This window comes from Eptatretus burgeri, chromosome 5, assembly GCF_056783735.1.
Source record: "Eptatretus burgeri isolate ZD-2024b chromosome 5, Ebu_testis_v1, whole genome shotgun sequence".
NCBI classification, from domain to species: domain Eukaryota; kingdom Metazoa; phylum Chordata; class Myxini; order Myxiniformes; family Myxinidae; genus Eptatretus; species Eptatretus burgeri.
Window position 1 is genome coordinate 21,306,658 of NC_140965.1, and position 13,358 is coordinate 21,320,015.

Genomic DNA, 13,358 nt, shown 5'->3' on the forward strand with positions numbered 1-13,358 from the left:
AGTGCTGCAATACCGATGTTCAAACACTCGAGTTCAGATGATAACAGACAGGTGATCATCCTCTCTTCGAGATAGGACATTCCAGTCCACACAGTCCGAAGGGACCACCTCAGATAAATCCAAGGAGACCGCTATCTGGTGGACGACACCTCAACACCACTCCACCATACACCACTGCAATCTAACCCAGGAGGTTCACCCCGTGGTTTTTCTCCTATCATCAAGGAATGGGGGTCCCGAAGGCTTTGCCCCAATCCTGACATCTGGTGAGCTGCCCTGCGGAGGGCAGCAGCACAGGAGGTACACACACGGGGTGGGTTTTCAGATTTTCTTACATTTGTGGGTTTTGTGGACTGATTATTTAACAGTGACCGGAGTGCAAATCCCATCACCAACCTTCTTAAAAAAAAATATATATATATATATATTAAAAAGTAACCCAACTGCAGGGGGACGTCTGCAGACACAGTTGGGCACGAGATATGGATGGCCATTGGCACACAAGGAGCTCCTCCGCTCTTTGACAGGTATTGCTTTTAATCCTGCTGGGTGTCCATGTCATACACCCTCCTCACCAGGAAACCTGGTGGGGGAGACGGTTTAGTCGCCGACAACGACACCATGAAACAGGTTAGAACAGGTTTAAATGGTAACTGTAGCAAGTCACAGATCTAATTTGGCTTGACCTGACAATAACAAATAAAACAAAATTGATGATGTCATCGTTGACAACATCTTGGAGTACTTTTCCATGTTTGTGTAACCTAAAAAAGCCCATTTCTCCAAAACTGCTGCTCCAATTAAGTTGAAACTTGCCATGCAATGTTGGGGAAAATAGAGCTAATGCATTCTTTTTTCAAAATTTTGATTGTGCAATCACCATGGCAACTAGCTTGGATTTAAACAAAAACTTTAAAACTCTTCTCCCCCAAAACCACGAACACTAATCAATTTGATACTTGGCAGGTTATGATCGACTATCCATGGTGCAAAAAACTTTCTTTAAATGAAGTCATCAGTTGGCCGCCATGTTGGATTAAAGGTGACCACCATTTTAAAATCTTCTTCCAAAGCGTTCAACCAATTGGTGTGAGACTTGGCACACATGATCAACTTAACATGTGGTACAACATGTTAAAATTATGACGTCATAGGTCACGTGGTTTGGCCGCCATGTTGGATTAAAGGTGAACCTCTTAAAAAATCTTCAATGGCATTCAACCGATTGATATGAAACTTGACACGTATGATAGAGTACCCCTGGGGAATATATATGCTGTTAACAATGACGTCGTAGGTCACATGGTTTGAAATTGCCTCATATTGGACAAGGGACGCTTGGGCACTTGCATCACTGCTCGCAGTTTTAATTATGTCCATTATTAATTACAGAACACACCACGACACAAGTGCCACACAAAATACATGGCACAAAACTACACAAACATCACCCAAAACAAGTCCTGGTGAGGGTCTGCAATCTCAGATTGCTCAGAAAAATCTTTTTTTCCTTTTAGTTCAAAATGTTTTTTATTACTTCTTGTGACTGCTGTAGTTCATCGAATATACGGCAGTCAATGGTAGGTAGTGAAACGTTTCTGGATACGGAAGTCACGACAATATTCCAGAATCCAGAAGCTGTTCACAGGATGCTTCATTAGTGGCATGTATAGAGTTAGATTTCGAAAATAGTTCAATCTCCTTTTCCTCACAGAGCTGTGCCTGCATCAACAGTTTTCATCACAGACGTTTCAATTTGAAAGTTTAAGTTGGACAGCGTGAAAATTTGTATTTGATTTTATCCAGATTTTCCTGTTTCTCTCAAAATTAAACTTGGCTATCCTACATGAAAGGCCAAATTGAGTGAAGTACACAAAAGTAACCTTTCAAGGTGAGTACTGTGAGTGGTACAGACATTGAAAGGTTACCCTTTCAAGGTTCAACAAAATGAAGTTCTACACAAATTGTCTGAGACTTATGATGGTCTTTGTTGAATGGAAGTTTTCTGTTTGTGGGATTCAAAAGGGGAACCTGAAATTTGAACTCCCTTTTCTCAGAACTTGTATCATGTTGGATAGCCCAGTTTACTTCTCAACCGCTGAAACATCATTCCTTTATATTAACACCATGTGCAACGCATTGTGGAAACGTCAAGATACATGCACACACGCACGCACACACGCAGACGCCATGTAGGCCGTGTTACGTTCCACTGGGAAGTGAAATTTCGTGACAGAAATTTACTTATGGATGAAAGTCGGCTGTATAGTGTATTATTACCAGTTGCTCACAATTTCGTCGCGAGATGTGTAGGGCGGTGGCCAAACTCATTGGGCGTGAGAACCAATCAGAGGACGCCACACGGTCACGTGACAGCTCTCCATTCGGAGAAACTTGCGTGTGGAGGCAGTTCAAGATTGCCGCGCCCATGGATAACATGTGGTGATCGGCCTAAAATATTTTCATTTTTTTCGACATTTTTTGCCGTTTACAAGACATCTAAGGAATATGAAGTGCATCGTACATGTGAGGGCAGCCCCACGCACAGCGAAACTGATAAAACTGGGGCACAAAAGCTGGTCAAAAATCAAGGAAAGTGGGAAACTCTGGTGCAACGTGGACGTGGATTGCCCAGAAAGTGAATTGGCACTGCAACGTTTGGAAGATTGGGAATGTGAAGAGCTCCCCACTGATGGTGGGTATCACCAGTTGTGCTATAATGCGTTTTGCAACACAACAAATATACAGAGGAAGATTGCCCACCATGGTAGTCAGAGTGCTGATGATGGATTCTCTGCCAGAGAAGTGCCTATTCCTGTCAGCCAGCCGACAAGAGACCGACCAAAGAGAACAGGGGTGATATCTCATGTTTTGCCGAAAGATAGATGTTTAATCTGCCACAAACATGAACGATTTTTCAAGTCTCATGGCAAGTCGCAACGCAGTCGGATAATGATGGCTGAAACTGAGGATGGAGGCAAGTACCTAGAGGAATCCAGCCAAACTTTCATTGATGTGCAAGTATATAAAGACTACGGTTGATGTCAATGTGCTGTGATTTTACGTTCAGTTCTAAAAATCTCAAAACTTTCTTTCCAGGGCTCCTCAGGGCAGCTGCAGAATGCCTGAAACGTGAAGACATACTGCTACAAATCAGGGGATATGATTTAGTGGCCATTGAAGCACACTATCATGAGAAGTGCCATTCAGAACTCACCACAGAGTTTCAAAACCAACTGGTACATGGTGAAGGCACAAGGTAAATGAAAAGGTGTGACGCTCATGCTGCAAAACAGTGAGTTTCTACAGACATTCGCGCAAATTGGTGACGGTGTTACGGTTTCCTGTGAGGTGTTCGAAATGTTGGAGAAATTCGTCTGCAGTCTGTATGGTGTGAAGTGCTCGTCCGTGAATGAAGCACGCTATAGACTCTTCTGCACCAAAGCCCTGGGTGAGCAAAGGATTCCTCCTTGCCAAGACGCATTGGTGCAACATATCCTTCGCGTCAAGAACCAAACATACCTCAACAAGCAAGCATTGAGCAGGATTATGGACATCCCTGACCCCAATGAGAATGGATGGCAAGTAATTGATGGATGCGTATCTGTGAGGTGGTATACAGGTGATGTAGCTCCACGTGGCCTGTTATCCCATGAATCTTGTGGCTGTGAGAAAAGCAGATGTTCGGCAAACCAGTGTAAATGTCGTCGTGCAAATGTTCGTTGCACAGATTTGTGCTCATGTACAGGTTGTGAAAATGTTGAAGAATCGGCAGTTGAACTTGAGTTGGTGAACGATCACAGTGATGGTTCAGGTGATGATTCAAGTGATGGTGAATAGTGTCCATCTAGGTGTCTGTGCCTGATTTGCTTGTGTAACCTGACTTGCAAGTGTACCTGTGCCTGACTTGCATGCATTGATTATGACACGTAATATATTCTCTCTGAACTTTGTCCGGCTGTTGTGGTTTGTTTACACGGGACCTCCCCAACTTCCTTACATCCGACCGCCATGTGCAGGGGGGGGGGGGTCTTCATTCTTCCATTGTCGGCCACGGTAAAATGGATGGGCTGAGGAGATCGGGAAAATCGGCAGCAGGAAAGAAACTCCAATGACTGTTTGCACGAGCAGTTCTCCTACCGTAATGTCCACTACACAGTCAATGACATTGGTGGGAAATCAGCAGTAGTCAAAATTGCAGCGTACGATTAACGATTATGGAGCGGAACAGTGATTTTCTCGAACCCTGCAAAAACACGTACTTCCGGGTTGTGGCCATCACCATTTTGTCCACTATTCCCCCAGTTTCCACCGACTGGAGAGCTGTCACATGACCCGTGTGGCGTTCTCTGATTGGTTCTCACGCCCAATGAGTTTGGCCACCGCCCTACGCGAATCGCGACAAAATCGCTGACTTTTCACCCCTTCGTGCCGGGTTATGAACTTGAAGAGTTATACCATTGTGAAGAACAGGTAATAATACACTATACAGCCAACTTTCATCCATAAGTAAATTTCTGTCACGAAATTTGATTTCTAGGCGTTTCTCGCTGAACGTAACACGGCCTAATGCATATTGTTGCAGGCCGGGGTCCGGTGGCGAGCACGACCACTAGGTGGGGGAGGTTACGCCGTCTTCCACCAGACTCCCCGGAATTGTAGGCCGTCACTCCAGATAATTCCATGAGCCGGCGGGTCGCTGAACCGCCATGATTGGACATGGTCTTCATGGGGTCCGCCCTTTCTGGGTGGGGCCTCGGCCAAACCGGGAGGCCCGCCCCCCTCCACGCGTGTGGACTCATCAAGGGGAAGATCCAACGTTGAAAAGGAACGTTTGTAGAAGCGCAAAGGAATGGCGGACTGGACGTTTTTGCCCCAAATGCTGTGGCCAACGAGGTGAGGGTTGCAAGCACTGGAAGGTATCGTGGTTGGTTGTTGGATGTTAAAGATGTATTTCACCTAACTAAAAAAACATCGGATCGCACACCTTTGATTCTCCCGCGAGACAAAAGGAAGGGACCTGTCTTCACCTGTACTTAACGGAATAACTGACTTTTGGGACATCTGTATGTTTGAATGCATATGGTTTCCAGATCCGTAACAATATATTGTATTGTTACGAATTTGGAAGTCATGTGCACACAGACATTCAGGTCCCCATAGCTCAGTTATTTCGATAAGTAAATGTGGATAGATCGCTCCCTTTCCCTTGTTTAATGGGTAATTAAATGTTCATGCGCTGCGGAGTTATTTTGATAGTCAGGGTTTTCTTTTATTTTTACATCAACGATAACTACAACAACACGCTTTCACCTCGCTTCCTCACACCGACGCCATTGCCTACGTTCGTGTCAGCACGTACGTGGGCGGAGTTCACAAGGACCTGACGTCGCTCTCGCCCAATCAGGAAGATGCGAGCGAGTTCCCTGACGGTCGACGAATAGGCGCAGGCCACGCATGAGCGAACCGCGCCCGAGAAGACGACGAAGGAACAGGGAACAAATAATCTGCGCTCCGTCTTATCGAGCGCGTGTTCTGGCGCTCTGCTCGTCCCGTCGCTGGCGCTTCTCTGGCCTCGTCTCGTCGCTGGCTCTGGGCTCGTCGCAGCGATCCCTCACCTCGTCTCGCCACTGCTGGATTTGGCTGCCCTGGTCCGTTCTTTGCCGACCGGTACTCTGGGAAGGTGGAAATGTCGAGCCGCGCGAATGCGACCAGGTAGCCAGCCACGTTCTCGTCCCTCAGCTCGACTTCCCTCCGAGCTGAAGGGATAATAAAGACCATTCTGGGTCCATTTCTTTTGGGTGTGCGTCTGTCTGTGGGCCCGTCTTTAAGTAGAAACTGGATAAGTGCTTTTGCTTGTACATTGCATTTCGTTTCTTATAATTGGATAACTCTGCTCCTTGCGTGCTACCTCCTGCCCCCCATTATAAATAAATCCCCTGTTGAATGTTTCAGCTCGTTTCTGTGTTTCTTTAATTGGCTTAGCACGGTGAGTGTTGGGAAATTTGGGAAGCGGCAAATTGGACATATGGACCGACGGGACCTCGGTAACCATCCGCTCGGGTTACGCACAGGTCGAGCACGCATACGGCTCGTCCCGTACGAGCGCCGTCGAGGGAGTGAATCCTCGGTAGGTTGCCATGTGGGCCTCTAGGTATTTTGAAGTTTGGCAGATAACTCTGTCCCCCGTGGTTGATTTATTGACGATTCATGGTCCTGTAAGGGACCCGTACCTTCCGGAGTTTTCCAGAAGGTACGATCTCGATTCCGGGTGTTCGGCAGAGTTGACCCTACTGCTCCACCTAGCGGTGGTGCTCGCAACTGACGCCCGGCTCCAAAGCAGTATTACTGTACCAAGTTTTAAAGAAGGGTGAGAATGGGACGCAGTCCAAACCGGTGAGGGGGGGAGACGCGGCCCAAACCGGTGGGGGGGGGGACGTGGCCCAAACTGGTGAGGCTGGGCGGGACGCGGCCCAAACCGGTGAGGTTGGGGGGGGACGCGGCCCAAACCGGTGAGGGGGGGAGATGGGGCCCAAACTGGTGAGGCTGGGGGGACGCGGCACAAACCGGTGAGGATGGGGGGGACGCGGCCCAAACCGGTGGGGGGACGTGGCCCAGGCTGGTTGAGCGGGGAGACGTGGCCCAAACCGGTGAGGTGGGGGGGGATGCGGCCCAAACTGGTGAGGCGGGGAGACGTGGCCCAAACCGGTGAGGTGGGGGGGGTACGCGGCCCAAACTGGTGAGGCTGAGGGGGGGGGACGCGGCCCAAATTGACATACTTTGTTGTTGGGAAAAAATAGTTTGACATACTTTGTTGACATACTTTGTTATGTCTTATGACATACTTTATGTCAAATTGACATACTTTGTTGCTTCGATGACAAACAAAGAAAGGAAAAACAACAAAGGTCTGCATCCTTCTGGTGCTCTCACACAGGACGGGTTCTGGTGAAATGCAAATAAAGAGAACAGGAGTTAAACACCAAATCGATATCTCGACACATTATACAAAAAAAAACTCAATGTTTTCCATCGCGAGGAAAGAACTAAAACAAATATATTGAATTTGAATTGATAAGAATAAAAAAATTGTCCTTGCACAACGTAATCTCACATCGTGAAGCGTACGTAATATATAGATGGATCACAAAGCGAGTGCATTCAATGTTTGAGAGGAATCATCTCATGTTCCACGTCATCAATGAACAAACACCACCGGCAGTAAGTCCCCGTTCTGGAGTGTAAACAAATCTCTACATCGTTTTGTATGTCCTGGTGTTATGTTCTTCAGCGTCCAGGAGAACGTGGTCGCGAACGCACCGGGAGGATTCGTTTCCATCAAGCTTCCTCACCATCTCTGAGTTCTGTCAGTTCCGGCACCAGGAGCGACGCTCGGAGCACCCCAAGGTCACCGTCCATCGTTTTCCTCCCCTCCGTGACCTTCACCGCCTTCACCGCTGAATTCGCACATTCTGTGGTAATTAACGTGTAATAAAACCCACAGTGTAATTCGTCGTCGTGTTCACGTATCAGCACAGTTTGCGCTGTTTGTAACGTTTAAAGTTCGCAGTGTAAACACAGCTCCCTGCTGCTAACAACACCGCCATGGATACACCCGCAGGTCAAACCCTGCAGTCGGTTCGGTTTCCCTTTATAAATCTCTTCGTGTTGTTTTGTTGTGAAGTTTGCGTCCATTAAATCGCGGCCAAGACAAACTAGACGCCAATACTTTTGACGTCTCCGTAACCATCGACTGACTGACAACCAGCGGGAGGAGGTGGAAAGAGAGGAGACTTCGTACCACGTGACACGTCCCGCTGAGCTGGAATTGGCGCGAAAATGAAGCACGTCGGATTAACCCAATTTCGATGAACCGGCTGGAGAAGCCGAACGTTTGTGGATTTACACATAAATTTAGATGGAAAGACAAATCCTCGCCAGAAAAATGGAATGTGGCCACTGGCCAAGGTGAGACCCTGGCTGGTGCTGTATCTCTGTCCTGATGTTATAGCCATGAAAAAGGTTGGAATGTGGCCACTGGCCAATGTGAGAACCTGGCTGGTGCTGTATCTCTGTCCTGATGTTATAGCCATGAAAAAGATTGGAATGTGGCCACTAGCCAATGTGAGAACCTGGCTGGTGCTGTATCTCTGTCCTGAGGTTATAGCCATGAAAAAGGTTGGAATGTGGCCACTGGATAAGGTGAGAACCTGGCTGGTGCTGTATCTCTGTCCTGATGTTATAGCCATGAAAAAGGTTGGAATGTGGCCACTGGCCAATGTGAGAACCTGGCTGGTGCTGTATCTCTGTCCTGAGGTTATAGCCATGAAAAAGGTTGGAATGTGGCCACTGGCCAATGTGAGAACCTGGCTGGTGCTGTATCTCTGTCCTGAGGTTATAGCCATGAAAAAGGTTGGAATGTGGCCACTGGCCAAGGTGAGACCCTGGCTGGTGCTGTATCTCTGTCCTGATGTTATAGCCATGAAAAAGGTTGGAATGTGGCCACTAGCCAATGTGAGAACCTGGTTGGTGCTGTATCTCTGTCCTGAGGTTATAGCCATGAAAAAGGTTGGAATGTGGCCACTGGCCAAAGTGAGAACCTGGTTGGTGCTGTATCTCTGTCCTGATGTTATAGCCATGAAAAAGGTTGGAATGTGGCCACTGGCCAAAGTGAGAACCTGGTTGGTGCTGTATCTCTGTCCTGAGGTTATAGCCATGAAAAAGGTTGGAATGTGGCCACTGGTCAAGGTGAGAACCTGGCTGGTGCTGTATCTCTGTCCTGATGTTATAGCCATGAAAAAGGTTGGAATGTGGCCACTGGCCAAGGTGAGAACCTGGTTGGTGCTGTATCTCTGTCCTGATGTTATAGCCATGAAAAAGGTTGGAATGTGGCCACTGGTCAAGGTGAGAACCTGGTTGGTGCTGTATCTCTGTCCTGATGTTATAGCCATGAAAAAGGTTGGAATGTGGCCACTGGCCAAGGTGAGAACCTGGCTGATGCTGTATCTCTGTCCTGAGGTTATAGCCATGAAAAAGGTTGGAATGTGGCCACTGGCTAAGGTGAGAGGTGAGCTGACGCAGCATCTATGTCCTGAGGTTATAGCCATGAGAATGGTTGCCTTTTCCAACAGATGCTGAAAATACACCTGCCTCTCCGAGGGCTCATATGGCACCTGAGCCAAGGGCTGCAGAACCACACACAGACTCCTTGAAGGAAATAGTTGTTTCGATGAAGATTTCTTCAACAAGGACCTGACAAGTTTGGACAGGATGCTCAATGTTGAAACTGAATAACCGTCCAGGAAACCTTTGTGAACAGCCGCGATAGTCGTGTGGTAACCCCTTTTAAAGAGACGAGGAAGTCTGCCACCTTTCCTAAAAGGGCAACACCTGGATCCACATCTGGATTCTGGCACCCTGTGTGGAAAACTGCCAAACGAGAATCACAGGTAATTTGGGTGGATTCACGATGACATTGGGTGGTGAAAGAGGCAGCTCTTCCAGAAAGGCGTGGATCTTCCATAGATCTTCTGAGAGATGCCACAGTGTTGGTCAGAAATGGGCCGGGTTCCTGCATGGCATACATCTACATCACAATCACAGGGTTGTGAGAAGAGTTCCTCCCCGAGAGGCAGGAGCCTCGGTTACCCCCCAAGGAGGTGCAGAAGCTCCCTGAACCAGGAGTATCTGAGCCACCAGGGAGCTACCAGGAAGACTTCTACTCCCACCTGCTCTAACTTTGCATGAGTTCATGGGATTAGTGGGAAGGCATACCATTCAGGAGATGGAAAATGCATCGATTGCCCAAACTGCTGGATCCTGTGTCCAAGAACAGTTCACTGGTGGCTGAGTGACGACACAAGCAAGGAGATTTGTGGAGACCTGAAACGCTTGGAGATCATCTGTACAACCTTTGGATGGAGTGTCGACTCTGGGGGAAAGTAATGTCCTCTTCACCAAAAATCTGCCAGTAAGTTTTCTTCTCCTTGAATATATACTGCATAAAAGATGCATCCCCTGTTGGCGGGTTCATTTTCAGACTTCCATCAGCAGATGACAAAGAGAGGAGGAATGAGTCGCTCCATGTTGGTTGATATATGCCACAACCATACAGTTGCCCATCTTGGTCAGTACAAACTACCTTTTCACCATAGCTAGAAAACCCTGAAGAGCCAGCCAAGCATCCCTCAGCTCTAGCATGTTAATGTGAGCTCGAGCTTCTCGGAGTGACCACTTGCCAGACAAAAGATTGCTCTGACTGTGTGCCCTCCCAGCCCTCTTTGGAGGCATCCGTTGTCACAACCACTGAAGGCAGATATGGCCTGAACAGCTTTCCCACCAGTAGGGTCTGTCGGCTGCCCCACCACCTAAAAAGCTGCGTCAGCTCCTGTGGGATGGGGATGGGTAGGTTCAGTGGATCCCCTTGAAAGGAGTAGTGACGTAGAAGGCAGGTCTGTACTGGCCGCATATGGAGCCTGCAATCAGATATCAGATCCACTTGAGACTAGACTGCCGAGGAGGCTGAAGAACTTGAACCATACCTTTACCGGAGCCACCTGCAGAGAGGTTAGTCAAGATGACATCGATTGGTTCGTCTCTATCTGATGAGTGGACAGTTGCGTCAGCTGAATTTTAATGTATAGGTTCGTCCCAAGGAAAGAGGGGAATTGAGAAGCAGTCAAACTGGACTTCTACTAATTGATAGAGGCTGAGAGATTCGACCAATGTAACTCTGATTCTGATGTTCCATACTCTACTACAAAGCATCGGTGCTGCCAAAGCAGTTTTTTTTGCTAGGGTTATACTGGGAGGTTTGCCACCTCCACCAACTAATGCTGGCAGACGGGACGCCATATTTAGCATCCATCCGAGGGACATTGATGAATCACCCTGCCTGTGAAATACCGGGATGGCAGTTTATAGCTCGGTTGGGATTTGTACACAGGCTAGACAGTGTAGAGGGGAGTGTGCGTACCTCAAGGCCGTCCTACGGCTACAATACCGATCTGCAAGTCGTCTAGTTCAAAACACATCTTATTCTGACCTCTTGTGGCTAGAATGACTTTGTTTCCCCACAGCAGGCAATCAGAATGTAAGGACAGCTCGTTTTTAATGAGCGAGGTATGGTCTCAGTTTCTCGTGGCACTCATAGGGGACAGTTGCAGTTGGCCATGGTGCCAATGATAGTGGTATATGACAATACCAGAATGTATGGTCATACACCATTGATAACACATTGCCCATAGATAGTGTAAAATCTACATAGATTTTGGCTTCAACCCCTTTAAAGGTACCGATACCATCATCTTCAAACATTGAGTGGTGTTTGTTCAATGTAGCATTAAGATTAACATCACAGACAATTGACTTGATCAAAAGTCAATCGGGTTTGATGGATTTAAGCCAATTACACCCAAATAATATAGGCCCATTACCCTGTATGATCCACAAGGGCAATTCCTGTGATTCACCATTGTAGGTGAGCTTCATGTCAGCACTACCGAATGACAGGTATCAATTCATTAGTACAAGTCCGTAACTTGGCTTTCACATATCTCAGTGTAGACCTCAGTCCTCTGGCTAAATAGCCTTTTGAAAGTTTCAGAACTCATGATTGACTGGCTGGCACAGGTATCCAGTTCCATACTCATGGAAATGTCATTCAGCTTCACATCCAGAAAAATGGGTTTGCTTTTGCCTGATATAATGAACAGATCATACTCTACAGATGCAGGAGGTGCTTCATCACCAATCATCAGTGCAGCCGAATCGATGATATGGTGGGCCGTACCATGCTGAGATGCAAGGCACTAAACCTTGACTAGATAGCCTAATTTGTCACATTGATGATCAGAGCCATGTTTGAAATTACACAGATTGGGGGAGGGGGGGTAAGTGACAGCCATTACAAAGCCAGTAGAACTTACATGTTATAAAACTTGATGCTCCACTGCTTTGCTTCAGCACAGACAAACTCAATCTCTGAACTGAGGTGTTGTGTTGAAGACTGGTGACACAGGTTAATTGAGCTTCCCAATTGATGAGTTCAGTTTGTTCAGAGGAAACGAATTTGACTGGGAGGTCTGCTCCCTGCGAGTTATAACACGCAGCTCCATCAGTAGACATACAGGTACTCGGGATTGACGCAACTTTAGCAAGACAGAGATCGGGAATAGCCAACAACTTAGGGAGGATCATTTCTTTGTTGATGCCAATAACAAAAAAAGGATGTTTTATGCAAAGCCATGCTGGCAAAACACCAGGATTGATAGTTGGACTGGGAAACAATCCCACCTTAAAGATCTTGAGTGAGAGACAGAAAAACCTCAAGTACTGGATGGTACATCATAGTGGGGCAAATTAGCATAACAATTGTGCATTTTGTGAGGAAAGCACCAAATTTGGCACACTAGTAGCCTATCATATTATGAACAGATTTGGATATTGGGCCATCTCAAATTCAGCCGCTGATGGCTGTGGCAGCCATTTTCCACTGCCATCAAAAATTTGAGATGGCCCAATATCCAAATCTGTTCATAATATGATAGGCTACTAGTGTACCAAATTTGGTGCTTTTCTCACAAAATGCACAATTGTTATGCTATATTTAGCTAAGTTGCCCCACTATCACTCATGATAATCAGAATGAGGTACTGCATCAAGAACCATGCAGTATTTTAGAAGCGGATTTTAGGTGACCATCCCTGGTAGTTGATTTTGACCCAAAACATGTCATGTTATTTTTTGAAGAATTAGCCTTTTTATGCCTCCGCCAATGAAGTCACCGGAGCCATTGTGTTTTTGGGTTGTCCGTCCGTGTGGGTGTCCATTCGTGATAGGTTCTCGTTTCCACGATAACTTAAGAACGGCTGAAGGGATCTAAGTCAAACTTGATACAAATATGCATAATGATGCCAAGATTAATTGATTCGATTTTGGAGTCAAGAGGTCAAATGTCATGTGAGGTAAAATTCTGTTACCATGTTAACTTGTGAACCACTGATTGGATTTTGACCAAACTTGATACAAGTATGTATAATGATGTAAAGATGAACTGATTAGATTTCAGCATCAGGAGGTCACAGGTCATATCATGTAAAAATGTGAGACTTGAGAACAGCTGAAAGGAGTAAAATCAAATTTGGTACAAGTATTATGATGTAATAATGTGGGAGGCGGCATATCGGTTGACGTTCGTCGTGACGTGGAGTGCCTTTCTAGTTTTTGGAAGAATGGGCCAAATTAAAAGAACAAAATTCCTGGCACATTTTCACTTCACCATATTTAACAAAGGTGTGAAAATGTCTTAAGCTCTGGTATTCAATGAGAGATATATGTGTGCAAACCAGCCGAGAAAT

General features: G+C 46.6%; 2 protein-coding genes and 1 long non-coding RNA gene across 14 annotated transcripts in view; 2 read left to right on the forward strand and 1 right to left on the reverse strand.

Annotated features, from left to right (window-relative positions):
* The window catches only part of LOC147026030 (uncharacterized), a 41,721-nt gene extending 35,782 nt beyond the window's left edge, over positions 1-5,939 (forward strand). For all 4 annotated transcript variants that reach the window (XR_015058088.1, XR_015058087.1, XR_015058086.1 and 1 more), the window contains one exon: positions 3,100-5,939. This is a non-coding gene — a long non-coding RNA (uncharacterized LOC147026030). The remainder of the gene's footprint in view (positions 1-3,099) is intronic.
* BKGD (beta-keto-L-gulonate decarboxylase) overlaps positions 1-7,480 on the reverse strand; it is a 51,422-nt gene extending 43,942 nt beyond the window's left edge. The window contains exon 1 of the mRNA XM_085881008.1: positions 7,353-7,480. Within this exon, the coding sequence (XP_085737134.1) occupies positions 7,353-7,419 (67 nt within the window). The 5' untranslated portion in view covers positions 7,420-7,480. The remainder of the gene's footprint in view (positions 1-7,352) is intronic.
* LOC147026031 (uncharacterized) overlaps positions 7,338-13,358 on the forward strand; it is a 90,358-nt gene continuing 84,337 nt past the window's right edge. For 2 of the 9 annotated variants that reach the window (XM_085880994.1, XM_085880991.1), the window contains exon 1: positions 7,612-7,968. The gene's annotated coding sequence lies outside the window, so the exon portion shown is untranslated. Of the gene's footprint in view, positions 7,478-7,607; positions 7,969-8,943; positions 8,983-9,663; positions 9,971-13,358 lie in introns of those variants that run through there. The other 7 variants (XM_085880992.1, XM_085881003.1, XM_085881002.1 and 4 more) reach the window with 7 other exon arrangements.